This window comes from Acanthochromis polyacanthus, chromosome 14, assembly GCF_021347895.1.
Source record: "Acanthochromis polyacanthus isolate Apoly-LR-REF ecotype Palm Island chromosome 14, KAUST_Apoly_ChrSc, whole genome shotgun sequence".
Classification (NCBI taxonomy): Eukaryota; Metazoa; Chordata; class Actinopteri; family Pomacentridae; genus Acanthochromis; species Acanthochromis polyacanthus.
The window spans coordinates 24,803,616-24,817,500 of record NC_067126.1 but is presented as its reverse complement, the minus strand read 5'-3'; the positions used below and the strand labels follow the sequence as shown (position 1 = coordinate 24,817,500).

The following is a 13,885-nucleotide window of genomic DNA, read 5'->3' as shown; positions in this document are numbered from 1 at the left end:
ATGTGTAAGGTTAGAGATGGCTGTTTGAAGGCTGCAAAGCAATGAGTTAAAGTTATATAGCGATAATAAGCATAACTGAGCAAGTTGCAGTCTAAAACACACTGTTCTCCTGCCAGCAAAGCATTATGAATATAGGTAGATGTAAAGTATTAAGTTTGTAGTGTATTTATTGATTTATCTTCTACTGTATTGTAACTGTTATTGCCTACAGTTAGTACACCCGAAAACACATCATTCTAAATGTGTCCATGCAATTAGATTTGAGTTTTCCTGACAAATTTAACACTTGCCAGCCAACCAGAGAAAACCACCATATGTTCTGTGACAAATTCATAACACTAAATAAAGTAATGAGCAAAGGGGAAGTTTGTCAGCAGTGTTGTACCATTTATATGACGCATTATTTATAAAGACACCTTCATTTCCCAGAAACCTATCACCTTGCTGCAGCTTCCTGCTGGGAATACGTTTTGGACAAATTTTTGACAAATGAATGAAGCCGTGTACAACAGTCATCACACTAATGCTGTTTCTATTGTGCTATTTGTGCTCCTTTAGGACATTTATTTTTAAATTTGTGGGTAAAAATGGAACATGTTTCATGTTTTCCCCAAATGACCACTGCATGTGAGCTGACAAATTGTAACAAATGTTTTTCTATTTCTCTATGAATCTTGTGGTTTCTTGGTATCGTATATTTTTGTTTTGTTTATCATCTTTTTGTTTTATAAGGCTTGAGCTATGTTAAAGTCTTGTTTGTTTCGAAACAGGTATGTTTTCCCCACTGCTACTTTCACTCTTTCAATTTCTGGTGCATTCTGGAAGATTTTCAAATTTGCAGTCACGCTCTTGAAATTGTTGTTTACACAAAGTACATGACGGAAAGCCGCATTTATTCGCTTGGTAAAATTTACAAATTGGCAGACAACACTGTCGATGCCGCTGGCACAAACTGAACCATGTGACTGAGCCAGACATCTGGGTGGATGCTGGAGAGCAGTGATGGACTGGGCAGCAGCAAATGACATTTATGTGTTTGCTTCCGTTCGTTTATAATTTCTTTCTGAGTGCTTAATTGAAGGGCCATTGATAGAGCCATTTGTTGTGAATGTTGTCTAATTCTCCAACTGCACCATCATACGTACAACGACAAATTAATGCCGTCAAGTTTCTATGCCAGGGGCTCTATGCAGAGAGGGGTAACAGGTGGCAGCAGATCTTGTGGGAAATCTGGTATTAATATTAAGAAACAGCAGCACTGGCAGTGTGAGATAAAGGCAAGCTTTTGTTGACAGTAATTACACCAAAATGCCACAGTTAATTTGACATTGTTTGATAGCGCTACATGTTGCACCGTGAGAATACCCCGGTGAAATAAAATGTGCCAACAGTGTAATTGTCGGTGTGTATCTCTGTACCATGCCTCTTTGCTGTGATTGTGTGTGTCCAGCTTGGCGTTTGGGAACTGTAATGGCGTAGCGGTGGTGGACTACTTGCAGAAAACCATCCTGTTGTGTATGTCGACACTGGATCTGTACGGAGCCGCCGACCCTTACCAGCGCCTTACCCGTTCCCCCCGCAGGAACAGACAGTCCACCTCAGGTAGCGCGCACACACACACACACACACACACACACACACTTCTTGGGATGCTGCCACACACATATGCACAGACACAACTAATACTCAGTGTGCACCCACATGATGAGGTGCCACTAACGCAGTCGTCACATGCTGACCACTGTTTCTCACGGTCTCGTCTATTTCTAGTCTTCTCTCTTCCCTCTTTCTGTCCCCTCTGATTTGTCTTTCCCCCTTTACTTCTGTCTCATCTGTATCTGCTCTTCTGTGAAAGCTGACCTATCTTACCTAAATAATCTCTCAACAATTCTGGAGATAATTTAATTATTTTCCCAATACAACTGCTCACACGGTGATGGAAAGTAATTCAATACATTTATAAAAGTAGAGTGCTTTTTTGAGGTAGTTTTACAAACCACTGCTTCTGTTTTCTGTTGTTGTACTTTCATGAAAAAACTATTTTATTCTGCTGTATTCTTCTGATTGCTATAGTGGCTTGTTACAGATTACATACATGTTATTTTGCACTTTGACAGCTTGTCAGCGGTGTACAAGGCAGTTAAACTTAGCTTTAGCTCCACCACCTACTATATGATGTAATAATGCTTAAGCACTCTTCTGCTGCAAAGTGCATTTTTCTGATAGTTCTCATCACTTTTTAAAGGATGTTACTTGTAATGGAGGTTTTAAAATGTATTGCGGTATTGCTACATTGGCTATAATAATATACCACTTTGAAGTAGGCCAATTTGTAGTGGCAGTGAGAACATAATGCAGTGCAGCCTAAGACCCCCTGTGGTGACAAATCAAGTCTTTGTCTCATTCAAAGGCCCATAATATTACATTTTTAATACTCTGGTAGACATAAGTGAAAAATGCAGGCAACATCATGGCTGAACATTCTCGCCTCCAAACTGCAATTTTCCGGTGACAATATTAAAAACACGGAAATCATGATTCCGTGGTTTTCTATGTAAAGCAAAGTCACCAGTCCTGTGTAACTTTGATACAGAGAGATGAGTTTTAAGAGGTCAAATCAATTGCAGGAGAGGTATTTCAGACAACATAAAAGCAAGCAAAACATAAGATAAACAAAAAAATTTTTAAAAACTACAATGCAGAATTTTGGTGGTGTTCCTACTCCTGTGCTACTGGATTTGGTTGTGCTCTGTCACTTTGCAGCATGTTTGAAAGAGTCACCATATTATTCTATGTAATAGGTTTATTTACTTTTGGTGTATTACACCTCTTCTTGTGTACAAATTTTGCTTGCAGACACATGTTTAAAACTCAGACTTTAGTTTGCATTTTTGTATAAGAGGCCTTTTTCAAATGGGGAAAAAAAAAATAGTTGGCCTAAGTTGAGATTAATTTTGAGGTCCGTTTCAGACATTTGCTTACAGCACAGCATATACTAAAATATGCTTTCCCAAGAATAAAAAGATGAGTGAGTCTGATTAATCGTACAAACACACAAAGAAAATGAAAGAAAAAACATACTGCAAAACAGAGATTCCCTTTTTCTTCACTAAAATCCATGTTGGTCCTTTTATTTTGAAATGGTTGACCCAGAAGGACAAAAAAGTAGCTGACATTTAGATCAATCCATGCTAAATCCTGAACTGTTAAAGAAGAGTGAGCAGCCGAAGAGATCTCTTTAAAAAACTGATCTGAAAATGTAACGGCGTCAAGTTAAATATTGAAGGCAGCTGTATCAGCATTCAAAACCCTGTACCAGCTGAACTCTGTTTCTTCTCTCTCTTTCCGCTTTTTCTCTCACACAATAACATACAAATAGAAACACACCTTTCCATGCCTGTCACAGATCTGCACTGAGATATGAAGTGCATGTTAACAGGTTGTGTCATTCCACATTGGCATTATTATGCATGTCGTCGTTTGATTTCTCTGTCCGTTCTGTTTTCTAGTCCTGCTTGAGCACAGATCTGTAGTCCTAAGCCAGCCACAGAGGTCTTGTTGTACTTCCTGACCCCTGCCTCCCTTTTCTCTGCTGCTGATCTTGGCTGGTGATGGTCTCTGAAGAATCTTATTCATACTTAATGTGCTTTAAAGATATTCAGCCTCACAACACAGAATACATCTTGTAAAATACAAGTTATTTTACTTAACCTGTAGTGGTTTGTTTTCGCAATTTAACATATGCAGCATTTTTGTTATAGAATTCCCACAAGTGTAGCTGAAAATATTTTGTAGGTAATTGTGGGCTTTGGAGCAAAGTTTTTATTCCTGTGCTGTTGTACAAAGGCTTTGATTGACGACTGGAAACGTATTTCTGTGCTGTGTCTCTAACAGCAATTTGGAGACAGAAGGAAAGATGTAAACAAGCAATTATGCCATTTCCCTGTGCTCCAGGTTCTCGTGTTCTGATCTCAAACACTTAGAGCTATTTTAAGTAGAGACACTACAGGTGTTTAGGGTAACAGATGTCACCGTGACACTTCCCCTGTTGATTACTGGTGAAAAGACAATGTTTTTTTTTGTAGCACAAATTTTCTGAACATATATATGTTTATGCAAATGAGACTTATACATGGAAAACTGACCTAATTATATGTTTTTTTTTTCTTTTGTTGCAATATTAGTCACAGGTTTTCACAGAGGATTTGTTTCACTGTGTTTTTCAGAATAAAATGTAGCCAAATAAGGCTTTGAATATTATATTAACAATCCCATCTGCAGAACTATTCAGAATATAGAATCTAAAATACAAAAAAATATGTATCATTTTTTAATGTAGACACAAATGGATAAAGTGCAGTAAAATAAACACCTAAATGTGTATTTGGATCTAGAAGGCATGTTATGGAAGCAAGATATCCCACAAATCTGACTAATGTATGTAAAAGAAGTGCTGTCTTTGATTGATTTTTGTTGTATATTGTATACCAGAGGCAAAACTTAAAATACACATACAGGCCAAGCAAAATGCATATCGCTTGCTAAACTGTCTTTTTGAAAGCCGTTTTTGTCTATTCAAAAACATATTTAGCTGTTGTCATCACACTTATCTATGTGTATGCTATATATTCAATATGCTAATCAAATGTATATTTTCCGAAAATTATGCCTAATTATTAAGTGCTTTTTCCTCGTTATCATAAAACAACAAAAATGCAGAGTTTTTCACCTAAGCCAATTACTTGCTGCAACAAGAGATTTCATGTTGCTCTGTCAGTAATGATATGTTCCCTGCTAACACAGTGATTCTTGTGCAAATGACCAATCACATCAGCATTTCTGGGGTTTGCTGGAGTGGCGGGTATATCTTGTCTGTCCTCCCCTGACACTAACTCAGTTACTGCTTGCTCTCACTTTCTTTTCCACTCTAAGCCTGTGTGTTGTTCTCTCTCCCCTTCCCTCCCTTCCCTCCTCAATCCCTTTCCTTCCCCCTTAAAATGTCTTGACACTATTATTTCATCTCTTACTTCACATTCTTTCCTTCCTGACCTTGTTTCTTTCCTTTCTCTCCTTTTGCCATTCCACCACCGTCCTACCCCACTTATATTGCCATCTCTCTCTGTCATTCCTTTCGCACCTCTCCTTCCCTTCACTCCTCATCTACTCTTCTCACTCTTTATTCTCACCTGACCATCCTATTTACCACTCATCCCTTCCCTCTTCTCCTCCTCCTTTGTTGACTCTGTGGCTGCTGGTGTGGGCATGCGGGCCTGCCTGACAGAGTTTTGCATGCGTGGCCTGTCTAACTTTTATTCAGATTCAAAGAAAAGGATCCGTACATCCTATCAGAGTAAGTCGGGCCTTCCTTAAGGCTGGGGGGACTCTGTGTGTGTGGGCAGGAGGGATGGGATTATAATGGGTCAGTGTTTTGGTGGAGATGATGTGGGCTAAAAGCAAAGGGACAAACCAAAGAGGTGACTGGAATAAATGTGGGTGTTTCTGATCTTATGTCAGGATATCCCCTATATTCTGGCATATGCAGAACTTCCCCTATTCCAGTCATGTCCAGCAGTATGTCCTTTGCAGAAAGAGAGCCACTCCTTTGAGTCTGTTAAGTCAGGGCAGTTATAAATATTATATGATCCATGTGATGTATATTTAAACTAAAGCATAGTTAGTGGGGTGAATAAAGCCTTGTTCATGCACTGGGCTGAGTGAAGCTATGTGTGCTTTTGGTTGATGATTACAAAGGAATTTTTAATTTTATACTACAGTTTAGCTTTAATCAGAGTGCCTTTAAATGTCTTCAGTCATTTGTAGAGACAGTGTAAATTATTGAAAGAAAGCCAACATTAAGAGGGTTTGCTAGAACCTTTGACTTAAGGGAAATAATTAAATTTATTAAAAATTTTTCAACTGTGACGACTTGGTGAGGCTATTAAAAAGTCCATAATGAAGGCAGCTTAAACACCCCACATTTTTAGTCAGACTGAAAGGAGCAAGAATTGAAAATGTCAGCATTTGTGGCAGTTTTTTTTGTTTGTTTTTTTTTTAATGAGAAGGTATGACTTTATTTTTCTGTGCTTGGTGCATGTGATCGGATTTGATAAGATCCTGACTGGATTTGTGCTTGTTCCGTTTAGTGTTTTGATTGTTTATGCTTTCATCATGAGATTTGCACTACGTACTTCATTGGCTATTCATAGTCACATTGACATTTGAATGGATCCAAAAAGACTGACATATTTTAAACAAATTGTAGTGCAGGTCACATCATGTATCAACCACGCTGCTCCTAGAAGACCAAACGAATCCTTTGACACATTTACAGTTGAAAAAGCAAATGTATAATATTAGTAAAGATTTTGATCTTTGTAGTCATAGCTTCAAAATCATGATAAACACTGAGAACTGACTGCACACCTGATTAGCCTTTTTGGGGAGGTTTGCGTGGCTGACACCAACCAAGCTGACTACTGTATGAGTGACATGGTTAAAATAATCTCACTCTGTGTCTGCTACTTCTTCTTCCTCTCGTTTGCCACTGGCTCCTCCAGGCCTTACTGAACTCACTGACAACCAGCAGTCCATTGACATGGAGAGAAGCAAGTCGCCCACTTCAGGTAATCTGCTCACACACACTCACACACACACACACACACATGCACCAACCACTACCAAAAATAATCCTTGCTCCCTGTATGCAAATGTCTTGTGATTTGCACTGTGAAACTTTGCTGGGATGCTGCTGTACTTGAACTTGAATAACAGCCTGTGGTCACATCACCCATCACCAGAGCATCTTCACTTGATGAGACCGTGTCTGAATAGAAACTTGTTTGGTGTCGTTATATGGAAATTTGAAATTCAATGGCTTGAAAGGACCCCGTCAGTGGAAATTGCTTGGTGAGAAAATGGAAAGCAGCTGCAATGGTTGTGGTATATTGTGGTCTGTCTGATGCATTTTATCACAGTTTCCAGATGGTTTTTACAATATTGCGCAATGATTATATATTTTCACCAAGGTAAGGAGGAGAAATACTATACTCTTCTTCTGCTTTCCTTCTTTCTTTATGCCTCCTGGTCATGTTTACCTTAAACTGGTGTTACTACAACAGCTATTAGATGTGTGACGACCTATAGCTGGTAACATATGGTGATATCCTGCCTCATTTTAGAAAATCAGGCCTTTTTATCCATCCACGTTATAAGAGCTATTTAAATATTCATTTTTATCATAAACAATATACAATGATAGTTTTATGAAATCTGTATTTGCATCTTAATGTGCAGCAGTAATTTACTTCAATTAGATGCAAGCCATATAATGAAATAAGCATGTTTCCTGAGAGGATGACGGCGTGATGGAGCATATAATGTATATGTCATTAATGTTAATATTGTACTGATTATTTTACCACTTGCATGGAATTTCAGGATTGCATTTTGAAAATATATTGCTTGATATGACAGTGTGAAGGAACATGCATTGACAGTAGCTGCTGATGAATATGATTGAACAGAATATAAAGGAGCACAAAAGATAAACGCGTGTATTTTCTACATTATGTTGCGGACTGTGTGTTTTGAGACAGAAATGCAGAATGTTAGGAGAGAAACAGAAGGATGGGAACGTTTCCCAGCAGGTGTTTTTCTATCCGTCTCAGAAAAAACACTTTATCTCAGCAAATTTAGAACTTAAAGGTCAAATGCAGACAGTGTGCCAGTGTGTGTACATCTGTGCTTCCGACTCTGCCACGCAGGCATGATGTGTCCTCAAATCACTGTCTGCTTTATGAGGCTTTAGTTACCACAGGGTTAACTGTAAACCAACAAGATTTTCTTCTTATTTAACAAATGTGATACCTCATGTTTGGTTCAGGATCTTTCTCTGATGGTAACAGATAATAAATAGGGCATTTGATGAAGCAGTTTATGTATGAAGAAAAACGGGACATACTAAGATTTCTTCATAAAATCTTTTTCAGTGTTAATACTATTAGGAAAATGTTTCTGTCACACTGTATGACATCCCTTCTAGTGTTTGCCTCGATGGCCAATTTGTGCTTTTCAGATGATTTATGGGAAGAAGCCAAGAATTCAATAGTGTCTTTGAAATCACCAGAGGTAGTCCTAATCAGTGATACCTGCCCACAGACGGACAGTAATTTAAAACTTTGAAACTCTTTGCAATTAAGTGATATAAGTTTGAGGGAATTGTGATCCTGAATGCAAAGTGGAAGATGTTGAAGATGAGAACTCAAATTGTCATCTGTTTGGACTAAGCTGAGAAACAGTGGAGCAGTGTTTTTATTGAAACAAGGATAGGCCATAGTTGATCTTTGTGTTATAAAATATAATCATGTACTGATTAACGTGTTCATTATTCATTCAGTATGTGAATACTGAGACATGAAAATAATGCCATAGTGTCCGAATAGTCTATCTGTGTCATGTATTTTTGTGAGGATTGAAGCATTTACGATTTTTGTGCAAACCAACACTTAATCTGGTGTGAAAAAAATAGTCTAGGCCATTAAGGCCACTGCTGTTGCCTTTTGCCCAGCTGACAACATAGAGGTTTACCCCTGTCATAACAGCTGATTAGCCCACTTGGCTCTGTGCTGTTTTGTCGGATTGGTCCAAGCGTTTAAAGAAGTCTTACTGTGACCCCTCACCTGAGACAATTTGCCATGGGAAAACCTACAAGGAGCAATCTGCTTTCACACTGCAGTACAGAGTTACATTGATACACAAATGCCTTTGTGCTAATAACTTGCCCAGGGAGGGGTGTATGAGCTCTGCCTTGGGTAAAGTCCGAGGGCTTGCAGTATAGAAGCAGAGCTCTATATAAAATTTTGTCAGATGCCTCCCAGACATGTTCCAGGCATGTCCAATTCAGTGGAGACCTTGGGGCAGACATAAAACCTAGAATGGAATCATATGATGTCTTCCCATTTTGACCTGAGAGTGCCTCAGGTTCACCTATGAAGACTTAAAGGGTGTGACTCGGTTAGGAGACGTCTATGTTGCTGTGCTTAGCCTGCTGCTAGGTGGATAGATGTACTTAGATATACTAAAACTTGTTTACTGAAATGTATATAGTTATACACTGATCAGCCACAACATTATGACCACTGACAGGTGAAGTGAATAACATTGATCGTATTTGGTACTGTGTGGTGTTCTGTTGGAAAACCTTGGATTTTGGCATCTGTGTTGATGAGACTTCGACGCCCAAATGAACATTGTCAGAGATCAAGCACACTCCCTCATGCAAATGGAAATCCAAATGTCACTGGCCTACCCTCGCAGGAAAATACACCCCACCCCATCGCAAAACATCAAGTCAGGAACATCTTGGGGAACATGACAATCGCCCAAGACGTTGACTTGACCTCCAAACTTCCTACACCCCATTCTGATAAAACATCATGAGCATGCAGTGGAAGAAGTTTGATTCATAGAGGTCCCACTGCACAACCCAGAGCACCCAAAGGATCCACTGCCAACGTCCTGGTGCCAGACCCCATAGGACACCCTGAGACGTCCTCTTGTCCATGACGAATAGTTCAGAGCATTTTTGATGATATAAGGAGGACCAACTCAATATTAGGCAGATGGTTATAATGTTATGCCTGATTGGTATAAAACAGTCAACAGCAGGTTGGTTTATGGAAGTTGAGTTTTGAGTCTTGAGGCTGTGCAAAAATTTAAAACAACAACAACAACAAAAAACAAAAAAGAAAAACAATGAAAAAAAGCAAATAAAATATTCATGTGATTCTATGTAATGCTTGTTGACAATGTAGAACACAAGTAAGCATTGTTTTGCTCAGCAGCATAGATCAGTGCAATGCATCCACAGGAGGCTGAATTGTGACTCAACAATGACTCAGAGATCACCTCGACAGGTCCTGAAATTTCTGGCTTTCAAAATAGTCAGCTGCTCTATGATGGAGAATGTGATACAAGCAAGTGTGCAATGGTACTGCTTTTCAGCTGTGATTCAAAATACTTTTCAGGCCAAAATGAAATGGCAAGCAGAATGTCAAAGCAAATGTTCAAGCCCTTTTTTAGGTATCTTGCACACGTGAAAAGGTTGCATGTTTCAGTCACTGGTAGGTGAATCTTTTAGAGACATTTGACAAAGAGTAGTTGTGAGCTGTACAAAGAGACTGGACTTGACTTGAGTAGATGTTTCGAGAGATCTTCCTTTGTTGCAGATCTGTGGTAGTAGTCCAAAAAATATTTTACAATTGAGCATCTTTTACACAGAGCATGACAATCAGTTCACCATGAATTCAACTGTCTGATGTATGTTGTTGTTTGAGTATTTTATTAAACAACTGCGCTGTCATAGTTTCTGCTATTTGTATTGTCCATGATACATGATCTATACTTTTTTGTTTGTTCTCATGTGGGTACTCTCCAGCCTTACCTTTCAGCGTCCTAAAGAGAACAAAAGAACAGAATAATGGAACCAGGACAGAATGATCTTGGCTGTCTTGGCAAGGAGTCTTTCAGCATTGTGATATGGACTAGGTCATGGTCATTCTGTCCCATTACAGGCCTGTCATTTGTTAATTAAAAAGATGGAAGAAGGGAGGAATTATGAAGAGATGGATGAAAAGCAGTGGGACAGATACAGCATGACACAGTGTGATCAAATGTCTGATCCAGTTTAACACTTAACCAGAGAGAGTGGGAAGAGAGACTGGTGGAGCAGTTATATTCAGCAGAATGACAAGAAGGAAATGTTAACAATGGCTAATAGCAGAGTGACTTAATTTCAAAAGTAAGTTAAAGTCAGTCATTTTTTTCCTAAAGGTTTTGTAGATTTTTTTGTCAGCTTAAAATCTGTTCCAAATTAATGCAAGAGATATGTGAAATATACTAAAACTGGTTATTCTTGCAGGCAAATGAGACAGCACAGCTGTGCTGTGCGTGACAGGCAGAGAGTTCATGGTTTGTTTCCTTCTACTGAATATCAACTGCCACCCTTCCCTATGGCCATTAGAGGCTGTCTAGCTGTCCCTGACACAGCGCACCAGGTGTGCTGTGTCTGTTTAAGGCCATATACAGACTGTGGACAGCTTATTAAGGAAGCCAACTCTCGTCCTGATTCACCCTGTGTGTCAGTAACTGCAAGCATCTCCTTCACTTCTTCTTCACATGTCTCTTCCTCTCTTTTTCCTGACCTTTTTTTTTCTGTCTTTCCTTTGTCATTACGCCCAGTAATTAGCCCTTCTACTGCCTGAAACCTGTCTTCCTTTACATCTTTCCCATTTTCTTCTTTCTTATGTCCTCTGGTCTGTTGTTCTGGTTTAAGGTTATGCGTTACAGTCCTTCGGGGAGCTTGGTGCCCCATGTAGCTGTAGCAGGGGTTACTTGACCAGGCCCTTCGAAAGATGGACTAACAAGATGAGACACCAGTGATCGGTGCCTGACCTGGTAGGATACATGTAGCAGTGGGCACTTGAGGGGAGAGGTGAGGTGATAGCTGAAAATTCCATGCAACTCGAGGCTTGATGGAACTCAAAATAAACCTGAGAATGATTTTTCAACTACACCCAGCAGGTGCACTTTTTATACTTATGTTCAGTACAGAGTACAACCTAGAAATCATATCACCACTCATTCACCAGAGCAGGTATGATTTTTAAGAATTGCAAAAGTACAAATTCATGACAAGCTTAAAGCATGCTCATATTTTAATGAAAAAATGTAATTTTAAAAACTTTTCATAAAAGTTTGAGCATGTTTTAAGCTTGTCATAAGTTTGTTCTTTTGAAATGCATGTTTTGGCATGTTTTGTAGTCATATTTCTGATGATTATGGTATAATAACTTGAAACACAATAATACACAGAATTACAGGAAGTTATGTTTATGCAGTTACAACTAAAATTGTACTGCACTCAATTAAAATGTGGGTTAGTCTACTTGTCAATCAAGAACTTTTTTGTTTTCCTCCCCAACGTGATTAACATTGTATCAGATTAAAAAAAAACATTATTACTACCACCAATATTGAGAATGAAGCATTATTTTTTTTCACAACTACCCTAAGTCTGTCCTCATCAAATTTAACTATTACAATTTGAACAGGTGCTTTTTACCAAACAACTGTATGAACAGTGTGTCCCAGTAAGTCACATAGTGTAAATTTCAGCTGTACAGAATAGCGTTCCAACCAGCCATTTATTATGCGCAAAAATGCTTACAAATTAGGCCTTTAATGCTGTACTGTACATTAAATACAGTTTTAAAATGCAAATAAAAAATCAAAAGAGGTAGAATTTGTCTGTAAATTTTGCTGGTGAAGCCATCAACAAATGCACTCCTCTCCAAAAGTGCTGGAACAGTGAGGCCATTTCCTTAATTTTTGCTCTGGACTGAAAACATTTGGATTTGACATCGAATATGAGGCAAGAGATCAACATTTCTGCTTTTCTTTCCAGGTATTTACATCTGGAACTGATGTATGTTTGGAAGTGGAAAAAAAAAAGATTGAACTTGTCTTGAAGCTTTAGATAACCCTTCAGGTCATAGTGATTTGTTCAGTAAAGTTGGAGGATTGACAGAATGTGGAGGAAAAGGAGACCGTGGTAGTAGAATATAGAGATGGATGCATGACTTAAAGGTTAGAAACAGTGGTGGTTGTTGTTAGAAATAGTGTAGTGGTGTGGAAAAAGTATTTGTGGTAGAAGTAGTAGTGTTGTTTGCTGTATGTAATAGTGATTCCTGTGCATACGGAAGCTTCTGAGTATCATATCGATGGTGGAACAGTGTTGTTCTTAACCTTCTTTACAGCCCTTTTATGTCATAACCTCTTAATTGTTTCCTGCCTATTACCTGCAAGTCTCTCTTCTCCCCAGTTCACCCAATGTGTTTGTCTCTCCCCTGTTGCCCTGAAAAGTCTATGTCTGTTTTGTTGGATCTCCTGTTCCAGTTCATTACCCAACCTCCCTTCACAATGACCCACGCATCCTGCCAGAGCCTGTGGCCAGTCTGAGAGCCAGCCACTGCAGTCCAGTCTTTTACTTACTGGACAATGGTAAGAGAAGGGATGTCTCTCGGATCTCAGCCTCTTCATGGATACCTGCCTGTGTGTTTTATTGTATGGTAATGCAACAAAGGGGGGGAGATAGGAGGATTACTTTTTGAACAGGTAGTTGGTTTGATGTTGCACCTTGCATGCTAACTCTGCTTCCACACTGTGAGCAACACTATCACAAGACACCAGAAGCCTATTCATTTCTCACATAAGCACAGAGAGGTCGGGTAGGGTTGGTAATTAGTTTAGCATTGTTTAATATCCTCTAATAAAAGCTAGCTATAGAATGAAGAGTGGAGAGGATTGTTTGCTTCCTTGTTTCCTCAACTGGTGCTGATGTTGCATTAAGTAGAAGTTGCTAACAGTAATTTAGCCCACCACCAGGGCTGATGGAAAAATTTAACAGCAAGCGACGCCACCAAAATGGGATTATTTCAAAAAGCAACACAGCGGTGGGAAGAGGTTTCTCAACTGTGGTGCTGCGCTGGTGACTCCTGCTGGTTTGTTTGACGTTAGCAGTGACGAGGACTGCAGTGTACGTCGACTTACACTACCGTCCTAGGAGAATTGCAGAAGCTGGAGAAATCTTGGGAACAGTCATGCCATATAAGCAATACACTGATTGCAGGATCAGTTGATATTCTAAAATTCAATAAAGCATCTAATTTATCGTCATTCAGATGTTGTCATCCAAAATGCAGTTTACTCTCGACCAATCCACCAAGTTGCTTGCAGTGTAACTAAGCTGACAGGGACTGTGTTTCTTGGAGTAGACTGTCTGCGGCTGCTTTGTCAATGTGTTCCATGCTTTTGTGCAGATGACTGC

At 39.1% G+C, this 13,885-nt stretch overlaps 1 protein-coding gene across 22 annotated transcripts in view; it reads left to right on the top strand.

The window, feature by feature from the left end:
* stxbp5l (syntaxin binding protein 5L) overlaps positions 1 to 13,885 on the top strand; it is a 156,696-nt gene that overhangs the window by 118,008 nt on the left and 24,803 nt on the right. For 6 of the 22 annotated variants that reach the window (XM_051959343.1, XM_051959340.1, XM_051959338.1 and 3 more), the window contains exons 18-20: positions 1,451 to 1,602; positions 5,282 to 5,350; positions 6,558 to 6,623. In XM_051959343.1, coding sequence (XP_051815303.1) covers positions 1,451 to 1,602; positions 5,282 to 5,350; positions 6,558 to 6,623 — 287 coding nt within the window. Of the gene's footprint in view, positions 1 to 1,450; positions 1,603 to 5,281; positions 5,351 to 6,557; positions 6,624 to 12,921; positions 13,060 to 13,885 lie in introns of all 22 variants that reach the window. The other 16 variants (XM_051959339.1, XM_051959336.1, XM_051959344.1 and 13 more) reach the window with 5 other exon arrangements.